General features: G+C 41.2%; 1 protein-coding gene across 1 annotated transcript; it reads left to right on the forward strand.

Annotated features, from left to right (window-relative positions):
- Positions 1–10641: 10641 nt before the first annotated feature.
- On the forward strand, positions 10642–11058 carry LOC147463386 (uncharacterized). Its single transcript, XM_086496370.1, has one exon. The coding sequence runs from the start codon at positions 10642–10644 to the stop codon at positions 11056–11058; it is 417 nt and encodes a 138-aa protein (XP_086352496.1).
- The last annotated feature ends 8005 nt before the right edge of the window (positions 11059–19063 follow it).

Genomic DNA, 19063 nt, shown 5'->3' on the forward strand with positions numbered 1-19063 from the left:
GTCGTAGAGCTTCTTTAAACCTTCTTCTACCCTTTGTAGATGCAACGATTTTGAGCTATAAATACAGAAATCATCAATGAACACCCTAATTGACTTTCCAAAGAATGCTTGAAACACCATATTCATGAAACGTTGGAATGTTGCAGGAGCATTTGTCAGACCAAATGGCATGACTCTAAAAGCATAACAACCCCAAGGAGTGATAAAGGTTGTTTTCGATTGATCCTCCAATGCGATACCTATTTGAAAGTAACCCGAGTAGCCATCACACACAGTGTACTTCTCATGACCAGCTACTTCATTTAGTATCTCATCCTGAAATGGGAGGGGAAAGTGATCTCTTTTTGTTGCCTCATTAAGTGGACGATAATCCACACACACCCTCCACTTGCCGTTTTTCTTAGGAGTGACAACAACGGGAGAGACCCACTCTGAATTCTCCACTAGATAAATGAAACCTGCTGCTAGAAGCTTTCTTACCTCCTTGAGTAGAGCCTGCTCCTTAATGACTCCTAGCCTTCGTAGCTTTTGAGCCTTAGGTGTGGCCTCTGGCTTCAGCTCAATCTTGTGTTGAACAACATCTACTCCACGTACATCGGTGTACTCTTTTGCAAAAAGCCTTGGAAATTTCCTTAGCACACATTTGAACTCCTCTCTTTCATCCTTTGTAAGTGTTGTAGACAACATACCTTCTAAAATTCCTTCATCTTCCACCTTTTGGTTCTCTTGGGAACCTACCTCTTCCAAACCTTGACAAGAGGTCTCTTGGTTGCTTGGCTTGAACCTTACCCCCATGACTTCGATGGAAGACTCCTCTTCAGTAATGCTGCTGCTACTTTCTTCTTCTGAAGTGCTATCGGTCCAACCTTCTTCCGTCTCACTTTGAGATGATTCTTCATGGAGCTCCTCTTGGCGTTGCTCCTTCATGTCAAAGACAACCTTCTTATGATTGTCATTCTTGCAAATTAATTTCCCACTCTCCCAATCCTGCAAAGCTCGCATTTTCATTAGCCATGGTCTTCCTAGGATAAATGGATAACCACTTCCCTTGGTCGACATAACATAAAAATCCACTGCCTTCTTAATGCCAAAGGCCTCCACAAAAACATTTTTACAAATGCCTACGCACCTAGCCTTGCTATTGTTTGCCATTTTCACTTTGATTTCAGGTGTCTCATGGATGTGCATGCCTAGTCTTTGCATGAGTCCCTCTGTCAGGATGCAAATTTGTGCACCCCCATCCACTAGACCTTTCCTAACCAATCTTCCTTTGATGTAACAGTCTAGCACCGGTGTAATGGTCTTTGTAGAAGCCTTGGTTGTTGACCAGTTCCTTCACCTGCATTCATCACTGGGTAATTCAAGTTAGGTCTCCCTGGCTCCCCACGGGGCCAAGGACAATTATACATCCCATGTCCAGACTCTCCGCAATTCCAACATTGCAAGACTCTCCTAGGTCGTGGATCTCGCTCTTCAGACTTCTTTGCTTGTCCCTTTGGACCTACAGCTTGTGCAAGGTGAATTGACAGGCTGCTTAAGGATTCATTTAACTACTCAATCACTTCAACCGTTACCTCAGGAAGCTCCCTAGATGTTGATGCTTGTGACTTACCTTTGGGTCTAAGACCTTCTATTGGAACCTCTCCCCTTAAGCACTTGAGTTTCCTATACTTCTCAGCAGCCCTAGTTTCAGCTGCATCAAAGGTAGCAGGTGCACCCGCCTCAACTTTTACCTTAAGGTCAGGAAAGAGTCCGGCTATGAACCTCTCCTTCTTTAGAAATTCTGCACCATCACCAGGGTTAGCAACATTTTGTATCCATAGAGCCCAAAGACGTAGAAACTCTTGCTTGTACAAGTAGTAGTCATCTAAGTCTTTTTGCTTATGAGAAACAATGTCTTGCCATAATTTTTGAGTGTTCTGGGGATCAAAGAAGTATTTCTTGAAACGATTCAAAACTTCTGTGTAATTCCCCCTAACTTCCTCAGGCAAAGAGTCAAACCAAGTGCTAGCATCTTTCCTAAGGACCACCTCAAACATTTCTACACGTTCTTGATCAGTTACTATCCTCTTGATACGGCAAGACATCTTGAAATTCGCTAAAAATAATTCTGCATCCTCTCCAGGCTCTCCAAAGAAAAGAGGATACCCAGACATTTGGCGTTGGCTTTCCATTGAATTGATTTCAAAGTGACACCCGTTTTTGTTTTTCTTTCTTAAAAAGATTTACACAATAATGTTTTCTAGCTTGCAATCTATTCTACAACAAAATAAAAATATTCACATCAAATGACCTATGATAATCAATAAGAGGTAGAATGACAGGGTTTGGTGACGCGAGAATTTCTCCTGCTCTTTGGGCACCAAACATGAATACCATACGTTGTTGAAAATGGATTTTTCTACTAATTGCAATGTTTACTCTAATGTGTGGAGTGAAATGAAAGGGAAAAACCTGTATTCCTAGGCCATTATCCATGGTCTATGCATGACCTAATTCTTAAAACAAAACAAAAATATAGACGTCCAAACTAAGGTCGTACCTAATGGAGGCAAAATAAAAGGATTTACTGATGCGTTTATCTCTACCAACCTAAGAGGACCTAAAATTCTACGAATTACTCGCTGAAATTGCAACTTAGTACTAACAACTATGTGTACCTTTTGCCTTGCAATGGGAATGAAGGGATCATACAAATTCTCGTGATTCATGCAAGCTACTTGATTATGCTAAAGGTTGAGCCTTCACAAAACATACACAAGCCTGTCCTCCGTGGGGGCACCAATTTGAGGCGGTCCGGGGCGGGCAACAAGAATCACATTAAAGCTAGGATGAGGCCATCTATCATGATTACACTGAGGGTCGAAGCATCCAATGCTTGTAGAGGCAGTATCTATGAATATCAAAGAGATGGTTTGGTTCTAGATGGCCAATGGTTATCTTCTAGCGGCCGTAAAAGCCGGGTGGTCTTCAAATGATGGTAAACGTTTTACAGCTTTTGGCGGTGCTCGGCATCCAGTGGGAATGGCCGCTAAGTTGCAAGATAAGGTTTTTTTTACTTGGTGAGCCAAAGGTTCTCTTTCCAGTATCTGGATGGACAAGTCTCCATGTGGCATTAATAAATAATTCCAGCTCATTAAAAAAAAAAAGGTAAAACGCTGCCATGAAAAGCTTTAAAAAAAAACGCTGCCATGAAAAAGCTCTACGTCGGCCAGCAATCGAAGAATAAAGCGCTGCAGGAGTTCGAAGTAGCGCTGACAAGCAACTTCAAGTGCGCAGCAGCCATGTCGTCAGCAACACTGCATCAGGTACGCAAGTTCGCCAACAGAGCTTTGCTGAATAGCGCTGCAGGAGTTTGGAGCAGTGCTGACAAGCAACTTCAATTCCGCAGCAGCCACGTCGTCAGCAACAATGCTTCAGGTGCGCAAGTTCGCCATGAGAGAGAGAGAGAGAGAGAGAGAGAGAGAGAGAGAGAGAGAGAGAGAGAGAGAGAGAGAGAGAGAGAGAGAGAGAGAGAGAGAGAGAGAGAGAGAGAGAGAGAGAGAGAGAGAGAGAGAGAGATAGAGATTATGCTCATTAAAAAGTTCTCCATGACAGACAGAGAGAGAGAGAGAGAGAGAGAGAGAGAGAGAGAGAGAGAGAGAGAGAGAGAGAGAGAGAGAGAGATTATGCTCATTAAAAAGTTCTCCATGACAGACAGAGAGAGATAGAGAGAGAGAGAGAGAGAGAGAGAGAGAGAGAGAGAGAGAGAGAGAGAGAGAGAGAGAGAGAGAGAGAGAGAGAGAGAGAGAGAGATGAAAGAGAGAGAGAGAGAGAGAGAGAGAGAGAGAGAGAGAGATTATGTCTGTCAAGGCACTTGGGATACGCCATGGGATTAGATCCCGGAATTCTGTGCAGGCGCGAATTGCCAATGATAATCATCATGATGATGGTATCGCGCTGAAGCAAGTTTGCCATGAGAGAGAGAGAGAGAGAGAGAGAGAGAGAGAGAGAGAGAGAGAGAGAGAGAGAGAGAGAGAGAGAGAGAGAGAGAGAGAGAGAGAGAGAGAGAGAGAGAGAGAGAGATTATGCCTGTCGAGGTGAAGAAGAGGTGGGAGTTGGCGGCCGAGTGCATGTTGGGTAAGCCATGGGATGAGCTCGTGGCATTCTGTGCAGGCGGAGATTGGCAATGATAATCATGATGATGATGATGGTGTACAACAGCGCAATAATACTAATGATGGCTGAGGTAAACGTGGCCATGCCACGTGATAAGGAAAGCAAAGCAGAGCAGCGTAAGTTGATGAGAATAATCAAGCAAGATGCCGTGTGATACAGAGAGAGAGAGAGAGAGAGAGAGATCAGAGAGAGAGAGAATTACGCCAACTGATTGAAATCTGATATCTTCTGTTCCAATAGCAATAGAACAGACCTTTTCTAGTCAGAGAGGATTTTGCCAATTGATCATCATTCAAATCTGGCATCTTCTATTTCAATAGAACTAGATCAAACCGATGCCATGTGTGAGAGAGAGAGAGAGAGAGATTCATGCCCGTGTCTTTTATTGTTGACTCGATTCCAGATTATGCCAAATGACCATTGAATGAAATCTGACATGTTACATTTCCTTGCATGCCTTGTATTATGATAATGCGTATTTTGTGTCTTGCAGAGAGAACACATACTCACAACACTGGACATTTGGATTGCAGCACAACCGTTACTGTAGTTGGACTACACTGCAAGGTTCGTTATTTCCATCCAACTCCCCATGACTATGCGTTTGCTTGGCGCAACACATAAACGCTACGGGACAGGGCACGGCTTCCGTTTCTTATAACTTTTGGAGAGACCACAGTGCCAACTCTCCACCATACTTTTGTGTGGCACTTTTGCATGGCGTGCATTGTTTACTTAATATCTTCAATTTATGGCACTTCACTACAAGATGAAATGTTTAACTATTCACATTCCTTTTCTGTAGCTCAAGCCAAATATCGGCGTGTAGCTTGGACAATCCGAAAACATTTGTACCACATTTCAGGTCAGTGAAGCACTTCATTTTAAATTGCAGCCATTGATGCTTTATCGATTTTCTTGTTTTAGAATTTTTAGCTTGGTTCTTTCAGTTTCCTTTACTTGCATACTGCTTTCATAAGTATACAATCGATGTGGACCAACATCTATATATATTAATTTTACATACTACTCTTTGACTAGTAAACACATGTAGTATATTGCAATCATAAATCCAAGTTTTTGCATCTTCACTTTTCACCTAAACAGTTGATGCCATATTATATTTGTCCTCATTTCTCCCATACTAGGTATCAATATGAAGTTCCCAAGGTCTACAAGGTTACAGTCCAAGCGTCATGATGGCACGAAATGAACTGCAGCCAAGTTGAAAGCAGCTCACCGTCCATATGCTAGGTCATGGTTTGAAATTACTCCGTTTTATAAAGATTGGATCATGCAATGTGACATCCTCCCTCACAATCTAGAACTATGTCCTTCTTGCGCGGTGACAAACCTCACGTACAACGACAAACAAGGCCGTGAGACACATGAAATAGACAGTGTAACAGATCCCGGCATTCTGTGTAGGCGCGAATTGCCAATGATAATCATCATGATGATGGTATCGCGCTGAAGCAAGTTTTCCATGAGAGAGAGAGAGAGAGAGAGAGAGAGAGAGAGAGAGAGAGAGAGAGAGAGAGATTATGCCTGTCGAGGTGAAGAAGAGGTGGGAGTTGGCAGCCGAGTGCATGTTGGGTAAGCCATGGGATGAGCTCGTGGCATTCTGTGCAGGCGGAGATTGGCAATGATAATCATGATGATGATGGTGTACAACAGCGCAATAATACTAATGATGGCTGAGGTAAACGTGGCCATGCCGCATGATAAGGAAAGCAAAGCAGAGCAACGTAAGTTGATGAGAATAATCAAGCAAGATGCCGTGTGATAGAGAGAGAGAGAGAGAGAGAGAGAGAGAGAGAGAGAGAGAGAGAGAGAGAGAGAGAGAGAGAGAGAGAGAGAGAGAGAGAGAGAGAGAGAGAATTACACCAACTGATTGAAATCTGATATCTTCTGTTCCAATAGCAGTAGAACAGACCTTTTCTAGTTAGAGAGGATACATAGGATTTTGCCAATTGATCATCGATTCAAATTCTGCATCTTCTATTTCAATAGAACTAGATCAAACCGATGCCATGTGTGTGTGAGAGAGAGAGAGAGAGAGAGAGAGAGAGAGAGAGAGAGAGAGAGATTCATGCCCGTGTCTTTTACTGTTGACTCAATTCCAGATTATGCCAAATGACCATTGAATGAAATCTCACATGTTACCTATCCTTGCATTCGCTATATTATGCTAATGCGTATTTTGTGTCCTGCAGAGAGAACATATACTCACAACACTGGACATTTGGAATACAGCACAACCGTTACTCTAGCTAGACTACACTGGAAGGTTCGTTAGTTCCATCCAACTCCCCATGACTATGCGTTTTCTTGGCGCAACACATAAACGCTACGGGGCAGGGCACGGCTTTCGTTTCTTATAACTTTTGGAGAGACCACAGTGCCAACTCTCCACCATACTTTTGTATGGCACTTCTGCATGCCGTGCACTGTTTACTTAATATCTTCAATTTATGGCACTTCACTCTACAAGATGAAATGTTTAACTATTCACATTACTTTTTTGTAGCTCGAGCCAAATATCGGCGTGTAGGTTGGAAAATCCGAAAACATTTGTACCACATTTCACGTCAGTGAAGCACTTCATTTTAAATTGCAGTCATTGATGCTTTATCGATTTGCTTGTTTTAGAATTTTGTAGCTTGGTTCCTTTAGTTTTCTTTACTTGCATACTGCTTTCATAAGTATACAATCGATGTGGACCAACATCTATGTATATTAATTTTACATACAACTCTTTGACTAGTAAACACATGTAGTATATTGCAATCATAAATCCAAGTTTTTGCATCTTCACTTTTCACCTAAACAGTTGATGCCATACTATATTTGTCCTCATTTCTCCCATACCAGGTATCAATATGAAGTTCCCAAGGCCTGCAAGGTTACAGTCCAAGCGTCATGATGCCAGGAAACGAACTGCAGCCAAGTTGAAAGCAGCTCACCGTCCATATGCTAGGTCATGGTTTGAAATTACTCCATTATATAAAGATTGGATCATGCAATGTGACATCCTCGCTCACAATCTAGAACTATGTCCTTCTTGCGCGGTGACAAACCTCACGTACAACGACAAACGAGGCCGTGAGACACATGAAATAGACAGTCCTGCTGCACTTACTTCAGTATTATTGTTGAGCGCTTTGGAACACGCAAAAGTCAAATACTCATGGACGACGTGTACTTCTTGTAAAACAACTAATTCCCATCAAAGATTTATTTGCCATTCATGCACCTGACTACATAGAGCGTATTCTCTCTGCTCGACAAATACACACACAACTGCTTAGCACTATAGATGTATCAATTAGTGTGACAAAAACTACACATGCAATAGCACGAGAATCACCAGAGCGGAGTTCATTGCTAGATAACCCACTAATATCTTGGTCGAGTGCTGCTAGTCTACACTCTACAAGTCATGAGCTATCCTCCTCAAGCATTTCAGATGTCCTGGATTTCAATATCAAGAACAATCCCATATTGCAGAGATATAAGTGCATGGCCGAACGACCACACAAAAGAATAGGGTTGTGCATATTGTCTGAAGAGGTTCTAGGAGAAATAATCCGTCATCATTCAGAGGTACAACCCTTCGACTTGATGGAGCAAGCCCAGAATGAAAACATCTTCTCGATTTTGGAAACATTAGCTGAGCCATCCAGACGACACGCATATAATACATACGGCACGCATGAGTTTGGTTCCATACAGCTCCATAACGGAGATATGCTTCTCAATCGTGTTGCTTCCTTTATGTACAATGGCTTGCCAAGCCGGATATCAGATTTCAAAGACATCACAATAGAGTCAGCTCTTTTTCCGTTCTTCTTTCCTTATGGACATGGCCAGTACAATGGGCAAATTCGATTTAGTGACTACATTCGAATGAGAATTCACACTCTATTCTCTTTGTATACATTGTACAAGCCATACCTCCTGCTAATGTACTAGTTGAAACAGGAAATTTTGATCGCGAACAGTACAACAACCACCATTCTGCAGAGAGATATCGACAAGTACAAAAGAGCACACAAGAATGCAAACGACGAGGAAGCCATAAGGAACATATTTTTCTTCAATCTCCCAGCGACAATTGCTGGCAGTCCATCCTGGCATAGACGTTCATTAAAGGATTTGATCACCATGGTTGATGCATGGGGTTTGCCAAACATATTCATTACTTTCACAGCTGATGAAGTGACCGCCACAAAATGGAATGAGATCCGGACAATCGAGATGATAGCTCGGACATTCAACACTGAGTTCTCTTGGAAAGATTGTCCAGTTGAATGTGCATTGCTCTTCCACAATCGATTAAAACAGTTCATGAATTGCTATATCTTACAAAAAAACCAGATCCTTGGCCGAATTCATCACCACCTTGTACGGTATGAGATCCAAAACAGAGGATCCCTTCATGCCCATGTCATCCTATGGGTGGATGAGAACAACATCGAGCAAACAGCATCAGAGATTTCTGCTCATATTCCTTTTTCACTTACTGATGAAATAAATGCAAGCACACTTCGTGAGCTCGTCCTTAAGAAACAAATGCATGTATGTCACGATGCATGTCACGCCACAACGGCAAATGCAAGTACGGATTTCCATACGACATTCAACCAAACCCGTGTCCATCTCTAGATTCCCATTCCTTGAAGTGGATGTACTATCGACCAACTCACGATGATCGGAATGTGGTTCCGTACCATTCAACTTTTCTTCTACTCTGGGGCGCTCATATGAATATCCAACATGTCACAAATTCATCTTTGTCGTATTATCTACTCAAGTACACAATGAAGACTGAAGATATTGGACCATTGAACATATCTGCAGAAGCGGCCACCAAATTGGGTTTTGAAGGCCTCGACAAGATTAAACTGCAACTGATAGCTACTGCTCTTTTGACTAAGCCAATTTCTGCCACAGAAGCTACATTGAACTGCTTACATATTCCAATCATAACAAAAAGCGACGTTGTATTCTACATAGATTCATCGCCTCCAAAACTCAGACAACATATCATGTCCAAATCACACAGTGTTGTGATGCACCCTGTTGATTTGTATTGTGCTAGACCAACCACCCTTGAAACCTTGACATTCTTTGAGTACCAAAAAAACCACATTATCAAAAAACCTCGGCAAAGTGCACAATCTACACCTTTGCTGGACAAATATGGCAATGCCATTAAACATCAAAAAAGATTGGTCAGGTTCACCGAATACCATCCAGGACACCACACAGAAGCCTTCTTCTACAACATCTTGCTACGTCATGTATGCTTCCGAAGAGAGACAGAGCTTCTATCAGCTGATAATACAATGGGCTCTTACTTCGTAGAGTGTCAAGCAAGGGATTTGATCCAAAGAAATGAGGACTTCGAGATGTACATTACAGAGTACACACAAAGAAACATGCTAGTCAATGAACAAATCGATCAGCTTATCCATATGATACTTCAAACAATTGCATTGCGAAGAGCAAATGAAACAATTACATCTTCAACAGATAATGACCCAGGCATGGACCACCATCGACTGAAGTCAATAGCCATATTGAAGGAGTTCGCTGTTGTAAATGACTCGGAACTCACAACGGAACATTCAAATATATACAACAAATTTTTGAATGCCAAGAATGGCTTGCATGTCATCACAGGGACACCGGGGACCGGAAAAACACATCTTATCAGATATTTGACACATGAGTATGTCAGAGGAAACATGAGCGTCATGCTTGCTGCATCGACCGGAGCTACAACAACAAGACTAAGCAGCATTGCATCTACAATCCATTATCAATTCAAGATACCAACAAGAAATCAACAGTACCCTCTCTCTATTCATGAAATCGACGAACGATATTTGGATATAAAAGAAGCAGATATTATAATCATAGATGAGCTGTCTATGTTAACACGGACCACTTTTGACCTTATCATAAGACAGATTGTCAATGTAAGAAGCGGCACATTGATAGATCCCTTCAACAACACATGTATGCTCTTGCTCGGTGACCTTGCACAGTTGCCCCCAGTTTGTAAACACGCACAGGACCTTTGTGAAGCATGCCATATCACAAGCTCGGTGCACTGGCTGCATGCAACTTTCTACAAGATGTCATGCTCCGTACGACATGCAACGGACCCTGAACTCCTCCAATTCTTGACCATTATTCGTGAAAGAAGACCAACCACAGATGAGATCAACTGTACCTTGGGAGCATGCATTATAGATGAATCACATGTTTATCAACGACTCCACTACAATAATTTGCACTCATAGATCAGACGTCCAACACTACAACAACCTTGCCTTGAATAAGTTGTACAATCAAATTGACATTACAAAATTTGACCTAAAGACGAACGCAAGTAACATAAATGTACTTCCACAATGGCTCCTAGACCCTAAGTTCAACGAGCTGGACTCAATCGCAATTGGGGCTCGTTGCATGATCACTGAAAACATCGACTTAACAATCGGTGCAGCAAATGGTGCAACATGTACTGTTGACGCCATAACGCATAACAACGAAGGTCAACTTATATGTATCATTGTTCTCATTCATTCCACCGGTAAAAAGATGACACTTCGTCGAACAAAGCATAAACGAACTGCAGTCAATGGCGCATGGTTTCACAAATCCACATTCCCCTTGACACTTGCATACGCCATGACTGGACACAAGGCACAGGGTGCAACAATTTATACCAAAGTTCTTCTTATCTTCAGAGATGCATTTGCACCGGGGCTTGCATACGTCATGTTATCGCGAATCACAGATCGTCGCAATCTCCGAATTCTCAATCTACCGATTCCTGATATATTTCGCCCTGTTCCACTCCATGTCATACACGGAACTCATTAAAAATGTTTTGGTGGCTAGTAAATCATGTACTCTAATAGTTCATAAAATTTCCATATACCTTTGTTTTCCAGCATCTGTGCAAAAAATAATCTATAAAAATATAACTGATGTCTCAAGAGTTTTTCCATTTTTTTGGTGGCTAGTAAATCATGTACTCTAATAGTTCATAAAATTTCCATATACCTTTGTTTTCCAGCATCTGTGAAAAAAATAATCTATAAACTGCCATTAACTTGCACTGCACTCTTTGTAGCGTTATCTTGCGCTCAACTTTTGTTTTGATTCTTATGAACACTTTCTCAGTGCTTCTGCACAATTCTACTATTGGTTTTTCCAGTATGAACTCTAACCATGTCACCATTGCAAGATGTTAGGAAATAAGACGTAGCTAAATAGATAATTGAGTAGATTACTTAATGGAGAGAGACAGATTTATATACACGAGATTATAGAGTAGAGAGAGAGAGAGAGAGAGAGTACACACGATATATGTGGTTCACCCAATGTGGGCTACGTCCATGGGAAAGCAGCCACTCAATGGCTTTAGTACTTTAAAACAAGAAGTAGTTTACAAAGGGATTATACCCTTAATGGAGCTCCCGCCTTGCTTCACTCTCACCACCTCACACTCACCTTGTTGCATCAGCTTCACACTATGAAATGTGTGTAGAAATGGCCTCCTTTTATAGGCCAAAAGGGCTGCCCTCTCTTATGAGAGACAGCCATGTGTAGCCGCCCTTGTGCGAATAAGTCCAAATCGGACCCTCCAATCCGCCCATGTGTGGCCGCCCTTGAGAAGACAAGTCCGCTTTTGAATTCGGCCACCGGCCACCGGCCATTGACTTCCGACCACCGGCCACCGGCCATTGACTTCCGACCATCGGCCATCGGCAATTGACTACCCGCCACCGGCCAACCGACCGGTTGTTTTCCGACCACTTTTCGGCCGCCATTCGGCCATGATATTCCGGCGAAAAAGAATATTCCGGCGGAAAAAAAAGTCTCGGGGGCCTCCGCCCCCGAGGCGTTTAAAGTTGCCCCTGATTCTTGTCCGTGAAAATTTTGGTTTCCGGTGAGTGATTTTCCTTCACGCACGATGGCTTCTCCTCATAATGGGGGCCTTACAAATGTGCGCTTTTACCACAAAAAATTACAAGGGTAAATCAGGCTCCATACTTAACACCCTCTATGCTAGAAAGGAAACCTCTGCGCTCTACATTGACAGTCTATGGCCCCAAGGCCATAGGGTGCCCCTTACGCCTAGTATGAAACCATTGAAACTCTATATTAGAATCTAAAGACCGTAGGCCACAAGGTGAGCTCTATGTTAATAAGAAACCATCTAAACTCTATGTTGGTAGCCAAAGGCCATAGGATAGCCAAGGAACCCTTTAGGAGCATTCCCCACAAATACCACCGTATGGCCCCATGGTGATTTAGTGGCCTAGATGCCCTTCTTAAGACTCTTTTATTTTTGTATCATATGGCCCCATGGAAATAAGCTATCCTCTATGCTATCAAAAAACCGTTTATGCTCTTTGTTGGAATCATATGGTCCCAAGTCCATAGGGAGCCCATAGGGTGCTCTCTATGCTAGCAAGAAACCCTCCATGCTATATGTTTGCACCCTATGGCACCAAGGAAATAGGGTTTCCTCCATGGTAGTAAGAAACCCTCTATGCTTTAAGTTTACACCCCATTTGACTATGTTGACACCCTATGGCCCTGGGGCCATAGGGTGATCCCTAGGGCCACAAGGTACCCTTCAACCTAGGAAGAGACCCTTTATGCCCTAAATTGGTACTCTTTGGCCTCAGGGTCATAGGGTGCCTTCTATGCTAGTAGGATACATTATATGGTCTAGGTTTCCACTCTATTGCGTAGGGCTAAAAGGTTTTCTCTATGAAGAAACCATGTATACTATATGTTGGCAGTGTATGGCCCTAGGGGTAGAAGGAAACCCTAGGGCTATAGGGTGTCCTCTATGCTACTATCATATGGTCCAAGGGCCAGATAGTGACCAAGTTATCATGTGTGTCGCAAGGGTAACAAGGTGCTAATAAAGAGCCCTCTATGCTTTATGTTGGCACCCTATGGACCCAAGGCCATAGGGCGATCTTTATGCTAGTAAAATTCCCTCTATGCACTATGTTTACGTGTATACTTATAAGAAGCCATTTATGCACTATGTTGGAATCTTATGACCCTAGATCCATAAGATGTCCTCTATGGTAAAAGAGAAATTGTACATGGGATATGATGGCATCCTATGTTCCTAGGGCCATAGGGTGTCCTCTATGCTAGCAAAATGTGTAAGTTAATACTCCAAAATTGAAAGAGCTTTTCACAAAAAAAAAGAAAAAAAAACCTTCTACTTCCATTGTGGTGTCATGCAATCCAATTCCCAACTCTTGGGCTACTAGAATATTTTCATTAGATTCTTCTTCTTCCCTTGCACATGTTCTAGAACTTTCACTATCTTCTTCCAATGGATTACTCTTTAAATTTATCTCCAGTCGTTGTAGCAGTTGACCTTCAAAGACTTGTAGATTCTTGTCATCATCGTCAGAAACTCTTTGGTTGACATGGAGATTGATAGAATCTTTCTTCGTAGGGTCAATGGCATTAGCATCCTCTATACCAACAATCTCGAGTAAAACTTTGTCAGCCACAATATCTTGTTGAAGGACTGCAATTCTAAAGAACACCTAATTTTAGATTCCAAAGTATCTACATTTTGATAACTCTTTTTTTTCACACTCTTAGAAAAAACTAATCGAAATAGCAAATTTACTAACTAACAACACATCTACAATGAATTTATTTTTGTTCTCCTTATTGTCTAGAGATTCCTAATCTTTATCTAGCTACATTAGTTCTTTGTCCATGATGGTGGCGCCTAGAAGTATACTTAGAGAAACATTTATGCCTTTAAGCTCTAGAGCAGAAGTCTCATTTTCTATTGCCATGATCTTCTTGCATTGGATGATTTCCTTGACTAAGTTTCTTATGGCCTTCAGGCCATACAATTCTCTTTGTAGATATCTCTATGACTTTAAGATAATCCAAAATATGTCTGTTTATGGCTTCAAGGCCATAGGGTTAGGATTGCTGGGAGGTGTCAACATATAAATAGATATATGGATTCAAAGCCATATGGTACTTTATTTATGTATCACCCTATGGCCCTAAGGCCATGGGTTGTCATAGGGCCACAAGATGCCCTCTATGAGCACTAGTAAGAAACCATATATGCTTTATGTTGGCACCCTATGAACCGGGGCCACAAGGTCTGCCTCTTATACTAGTAAGAAACCCTTTATGCTACATGTTGTCACTCTATGGCCTTTGCTCCATAGGGTGCCCTCTGTGCTAGTAACAAATCCTCTATGCTCTATGTTTGCACCCTATGGACCTAGGGCCACAAGGTACCCTGTATGATAGTAAGAAATCCTCTATTCTCTATGTTTGCACCCTATGGACCTAGGGCCACAAGGTAGTCTCTATGCTAGTAAGAAATCCTCTATGCTCAATATTGAAACCGTATGGCCCCAAGGCCATAGTATGTCCTCTATGCTAGTAAGAAAAACCCTCTATGCTCTATGTTGCCACCCTATGGAGATTTGAGGGCCACAAGGTACCCTTTATAATGCTACTAAGAAACCTTGTCTACATTGGAAACCTACAGCCCTCACGCCATAGGGTGCATCAAATGGCTCCTAGGCCACATGGTGCCCTCTATGCTAGAAAGGAAACCTCTGCGCTCTACATTGATAGTCTATGGCCCCAAGGCCATAGGGTGCCCCTTGTGCCTAGTATGAAACCATTGAAACTCTATATTAGAATCTAAAGACCGTAGGCCACAAGGTGAGCTCTATGTTAGTAAGAAACCATCTAAACTCTATGTTGGTAGCCTATGGCCCAAAGGCCATAGGATAGCCAAGGAACCCTTTAGGAGCATTCCCCACAAAGACCACCTTATGGCCCCATGGTGATTTAGTGGCCTAGGTTCCCTTCTTAAGACTCTTTTATTTTTGTATCATATGGCCCCAGGGGAATAAGCTATCCTCTATGCTATCAAAACCCGTTTATGCTCTTTGTTGGAATCATATGGCCCCAAGGCCATAGGGTGCTCTCTATGCTAGCAAGAAACCCTCCATGCTATATGTTTGCACCCTATGGCACCAAGGACACAGGGTGTCCGCCATAATAGTAAGAAACCCTCTTTGCTCTAAGTTTACACCCCATTTGACTATGTTGACACCCTATGGCCCTGGGGCCATAGAGTGCTCCCTAGGGCCACAAGGTGCCCTTAAACTTAGGAAGAGACCCTTTATACCCTAAATTGGTACTCTTTGGCCTCAGGGTCATAGGGTGCCTTCTATGCTAGTAGGATACATTATATGGTCTAGGTTTCCACTCTATAGTGTAGGACTAAAAAGTTTTCTCTATGAAGAAACCATGTATACTATATGTTGGCAGTGTATGGCCCTAGGGATAGAAGGAAACCCTAGGGATATAGGGTGTCCTCTATGCTACTATCATATGGTCCAAGGGCTAGATAGTGACCAGGGTATCATGTGTGTGAGAATTCTCTACTATATATATACAAAAACCACTTTATGGCACTATGGCATCCCGAGGGCAACAAGGTGCTAATAAAAAGCCCTCTATGCTCTATGTTGGCACCCTATGGTCCCAAGGCCATAGGGGGTCTTTATGCTAGTAAAATTCCCTCTATGCACTATGTTTATGTGTATACTTATAAGAAGCCATTTATGCACTATGTTGGCGTCTTATGACCCTAGATCCATAAGATGTGCTCTATGGTAAAAGAGAAATTGTACATGGGATATGATGGCATCCTATGGTCCTAGGGCCATAGGGTGTCCTCTATGATAGCAAAATGTGTAAGCTAAAAAATGCGATAAATATGCAACACGATATACAAAATTGAATCATTATCATACATCATACATTTGTTGCTTTACCACACAGTTAAAGGGATCTTTGCCTTCAAATATCATCATAAGATTCAAAAATTTAAATCAAAATTTCAAGTACTTTAATTCACAAATGCATTGATCTGTTGGTGGATAGAAGGTCCAGCTCACCATGCACTTTGATTTACAAATCCTGAGGGGCAAAAGTATTTGTGATGGATTCTCCTTATGGCATTGCACATGTTTTGGAACTTGCATTGCCTTCTACTTCCAATTTACAAACTTAAACAACGGTTATACATTATACAATCATTTCTTTACAATAAACCTTGATACAATGTTCCGATTGCTCATGACAAGCTAAAAAATTCTACTAGTCCTAGCTTCTCTCTATTGAAAAAAAATCAAGATATAAATTCCAATTCTCTGCATCATCTAGAAGAGAAAAAAAAATCATAGTTTGGAACAAAATACTCGCACTTTATATCTTTGAATAAAATTTTGTTACAATCAAAGAGCTAGATCTTCACATAATCCAAAGGACAAATGCTTCAATAACCATTTAGACTCGATGTTTACTATCTAAGCAAATAATTTTCATTTACAACAAATGCTAAATATATGTTTAATCTAGTTAGTTGCAATACAAAGATAATTATTTCAAAGCAAATATGTTTAATCTAGTTAGTTGCAATACAAAGATAATTATTTCAAATGCTTACACCATCAATTCACAATAGAAGAACTTACACCCAACAAAAAATGATCATACATCAATTGTTCAAACTCTCATTTTGGAATTTTGAGGACTAAATACTTTTTAGTTTTTTCTAGCTTATTTCATTCTCAATAGAATATTAAACCTTAATCACAAGATAAGAAATATATGTCCCTAATGTATATGGACACAATATATAAGGCCAACAAAAAATGTTCTTGAAATACTTAAAGAGTCTTTGAGTGACCTAGAATAACCAACCTATGGTCTAAAGGCCATAGGGTGTCATGTGATATTTTATAAGATGTGTCCATAAGAGCTAGGTGATTTGCATCCATGGGGTGATTTAAGTGTCCCTGTGGAGATTCTATGTCACCACCCTATGGCCCTAAGGCCTTAGGGTATCCCAAATGCTCTTGGATAACTTATATTTCCTTCTAGAATATCCCAAATACTCATGTGCCCGTTTAGAGACTTTATGTAATCTCTCTATATACATAAGATTGTAGGATAGCTGTGTTGACACCCTATGGCCTTAAGGCTGTAGACTAGCCCAAATGCTTATGTTCCCTTTTAAAGACTCTATGTAATCACCCTATATTCGTAAGATTGTAGGGTAGCCAAATGCTTTTGGGGGATTCTATGTTGACACCCTATGGGCCTAAGGCTATAGAGTAACCCAGATGCTTATGTGCCCTTTTAGAGACTCGGTGTAATCACCTTACATCTGTAAGGTTGTTGGGTATCCCATTTTCTTTTGGGGGATTCTATGGCCCTAGGGCCATAGGGTGTCATGTCTACAAAGAACTCTATGATCCTCAAGTCATAGTGTATTCTTCCCAAACCTCATATGATCAATTAACTTTAAAGTATTACATAATATATATCTTATGACCATATATAAATGTAGAATTCTATTTACCAAAACATGTCCATATAATATCATACACTTAAGTCTAATTCATTTATTGTGAAAAAACTCAAACTCACAACTTCACATTTTTTCAAAGAAAATAAATTGAGGACAATAACGAGCCAAACATCAATGTTTTAAACATCATGGGTAGATTTGAGATGGGACAAATAAAATAAAATGACAACAATAATAATCTAAATATCAGTAATGTAATATCATGGGTGGCTAGCTTAACCTGTTTCTTGTAGACTTTCTAGAATGGCCTCAGCACTTACATCCAATGGTTCTTCAATTTCTTCTTCCTCTGAATCCTTGGCATTGACTTTCTCTGTGTTATCCACACATGCCCACCTTCTAAGATCAAGGTCTTCTTCCACTATGGAATGGAAAAGAGATTCCAATTGCGTCATTTGATCACTACTACATGCAACTGATATCACCTTTCTCTGTTGTTGTAGTGCCTCTTTAGTCCCATAGCCTAATGAGAAGATGTCTATCACTTGATCATCTTCTTTGAGACAGATGCATTTGATTGCACGACGTACAAAAAAGGATTTGGTCGTGGTCACAGCATCATAATCGTCGTCATTGATGCAGAGAGTATGCATTGGCTCCAACAATGACTCTTTAACACTAGAGTAGTTGGTGTACTGCTCTCCTTGACTAAAAAATGCCCAAACCCCAAAAACTACTTCGCGAAGAGCACATGTTTGGATGGTCTCTGATCCCATTAAGGAGCTCAAAGGTAGAACGTGCATTTCATACCATTTAGCTTTTTCAGAAATTGCCTTCTCTAGGGAAGCAGCATGCTGATACTTGACTACGCCGGCAATAAAAAACTTTGATGGTTGATGTGCTACCCCACATACTCCATCAATTACTTTACCAAATTGGGCAGCACTCCAACCACTAGATGTAAGACTTTTGTGTGTTGTGTCTATGATGCAAACACCAACACGAATTTTAGAGCTATTCTCACTACTGCAGAGAAACTCAATGCCTTCCAAATTCTTTCCAACACACTTGATTGTCCATGGTAAAATTAATTGCAAACTAGAAGTTTCATTCTTTTGTGCAATGATCCACTGCACATATCCCCTAGTGATCTCAAGAATTGGCTCTTTCTCCTTTCCTTTTTGTAGTAGGAGATTTAGCCATTGCGTACAACTCATGAAGAGAAATTTGTAAATCTCATCTGTAATGTTATAACGAGACTTACATTTATCCCATGAAGTAACTGCTATTGCTGATGGATCTATCTCTTTAAATGCCATCAACATTTGAGGATCAAAAACCCTGGTCTTCTTTAAGACTGTTGCACATGCAGTGAGGTCGAGCATGCCCGCTTATTGACGTGGTTGCTTCACTAAGCAGATCTTCTCATCTGCCAGCTCTTGTTGTAGTAGCTTGACATCATTATCTTCTAAA

This window comes from Adiantum capillus-veneris, chromosome 2 (assembly GCF_014529385.1).
Source record: "Adiantum capillus-veneris isolate H3 chromosome 2, ASM1452938v2, whole genome shotgun sequence".
Classification (NCBI taxonomy): Eukaryota; Viridiplantae; Streptophyta; class Polypodiopsida; order Polypodiales; family Pteridaceae; genus Adiantum; species Adiantum capillus-veneris.